The 2114-nt window shown below is 30.8% G+C and overlaps 1 protein-coding gene across 2 annotated transcripts in view; it reads left to right on the plus strand.

Annotated features, from left to right (window-relative positions):
- Positions 1–2114, plus strand: part of LOC106880355 (putative ferric-chelate reductase 1) — a 57843-nt gene that overhangs the window by 25223 nt on the left and 30506 nt on the right. For both annotated transcript variants that reach the window (XM_052976021.1, XM_014930239.2), the window contains exon 5: positions 957–1038. In XM_052976021.1, coding sequence (XP_052831981.1) covers positions 957–1038 — 82 coding nt within the window. The remainder of the gene's footprint in view (positions 1–956; positions 1039–2114) is intronic.

Here is a 2114-nt window from a genome sequence, read left to right on the forward strand (position 1 = left end):
ATAGAGGATATCCTAGAATTAACTATCTATTTCATTGAAATCGTACAATCTTTTTAAAAAGTCACTTTATTTTTATTTATCATATTTAATATGTGTTGCAAGTGTATAAATTATTAATTTAGTTTATAATTTTATAATTTTGTTTATAATTTTATAATTTTGTTTATAATTTTATAATTTTGTTTATAATTTTATAATTTTGTTTATAATTTTATAATTTTTATACTTTTTTTTTAATAATTTCATTTTCATTCATGTTGGATCCCACTTATCTGTCCATGACAGCTTTTTTAAAGTTTGGCTGCAATCATTTTGTCTACCTCCATCTGCAGGATGGAGAAATAGTTAAGCTGAACTTAAAGAACGGATTTAGTTAGTAGTGCAAGAGATAACTCCTGAAATGCTTCAAAATGTGTTTTGCAATGCTCAGGATAAATTTGGAATTTGCAGCGACACAGACGGAACACATGTTGAAAAATTTCAATAAATTTTGACATAATATTTATAAATCTTTTTTTGCTTTGCAATCATAATTAAGATATAAACATAAAATTCTATCAGTTTTTAAAAAAATTTCCTGATTTCATTGAAATAGATGGATTAACTCTGTGACATGCAATATAAACAATCTTAGATAACGCTGTAATCATTATACTAAATGATGATGAAACAATTGTAAATGACGTATTAAAATAATTTGTTAAATTCATTCTTCAACATTTGTCATTGAAATGTATTAACTGAAGAAGTCCTTGCATAAGGAGATGTATTTTCTATTATATTTTATGCAAGATGTGAACTGTACATAGTATATGCTTTCAAAATATCATTACATGGTTTGACTTCACTTTGTGTATATATATATATATATATATATATCCATATTTTTAAGAAATCCAATTCATTTGTGTTCTTTTATTTGCTCTTTTTCTTTTCCTTTTTATTGTTTTTATTAGTGCAACTGTAGTTCAGGGAAAGACAAAATACTGGATGAATGTCAATACAACACTATATGCTGCCTCAACAACAGATAATGATGTATGTACAGAATTATTATTATTATTATTATTATTATTATTAAGGTGGTGAGCTTGCAGAATCATTGGCATGCTGAGCAAAATGCTTAGCAATATTTCGTCTGTCGCTACATTCTGAGTGGTTTTAATTCTGCCGAGGTCAACTTTGTCTTTCATCCGTTCAGGGTTGATAAATTAAGTACCAGTCAAGTACTGGGGTCAATGTGATTGATTGTCCCCTTCCCCACAAAAATCGAGGCCTTGTGCCTATAGTAGAAAGGATTATTTTTATCATTATTATTATTATTATTGTTATTATTATTATTATTCAGTAGTTTTATTTTTATAGCGTGCTTTCACTTCACTACTGAGTGCAGCTCTGTGTGCCTTGGGTATGTGCTGTGGTGTGCTGTGATGCTCTTATGGTTACTGTATTATTATTATTATTATTATTATTATTATTATTATTATTATTATTATTATTATTATTAAGGTGGCAAGCTGGCAGAATCGCTAGCATGCTGGGCAAAATGCCTAGCAGCATTTTATCCGTCTTTATGTTCTGAGTTCAAATGCTGTTGGGGTCATTTTGCAGTTCAAACTTTGCCCATTTCAGAAAGGGGGCAGAATATCTCAATACTGACTCAGCCCATGTATGTATGGCTTTGCTGATGTTCCCTCCATTTAATTTTGTTTCAAACACCTCCCTAATTCCTCTTTTGTACTCATTAGTGACATTCTCTCTCATTTCATCTTCCATTATCTTATTGTCTTGCAGCACTTTTAGATATTTGCATCTCTTTTACTCTTTTACTTGTTTCAGTCATTTGACTGTGGCCATGCTGGAGCACAACCTTTAGTCGAACAAATTGACCTCGGGACTTATTCTTTGTAAGCCTAGTACTTATTCTATCGGTCTTTTTTGCTGAACCGCTAAGTGACAGGGACGTAAACACACCAGCATCAGTTGTCAAGCAATGCTAGGGGGGACAAACACAGACACACAAACACACACACACATACATATATATATATACATATATACGACGGGCTTCTTTCAGTTTCCATCTACCAAATCCACTCACAAGGCTTTGGTTG

Source organism: Octopus bimaculoides, chromosome 23, assembly GCF_001194135.2.
Source record: "Octopus bimaculoides isolate UCB-OBI-ISO-001 chromosome 23, ASM119413v2, whole genome shotgun sequence".
Classification (NCBI taxonomy): Eukaryota; Metazoa; Mollusca; class Cephalopoda; order Octopoda; family Octopodidae; genus Octopus; species Octopus bimaculoides.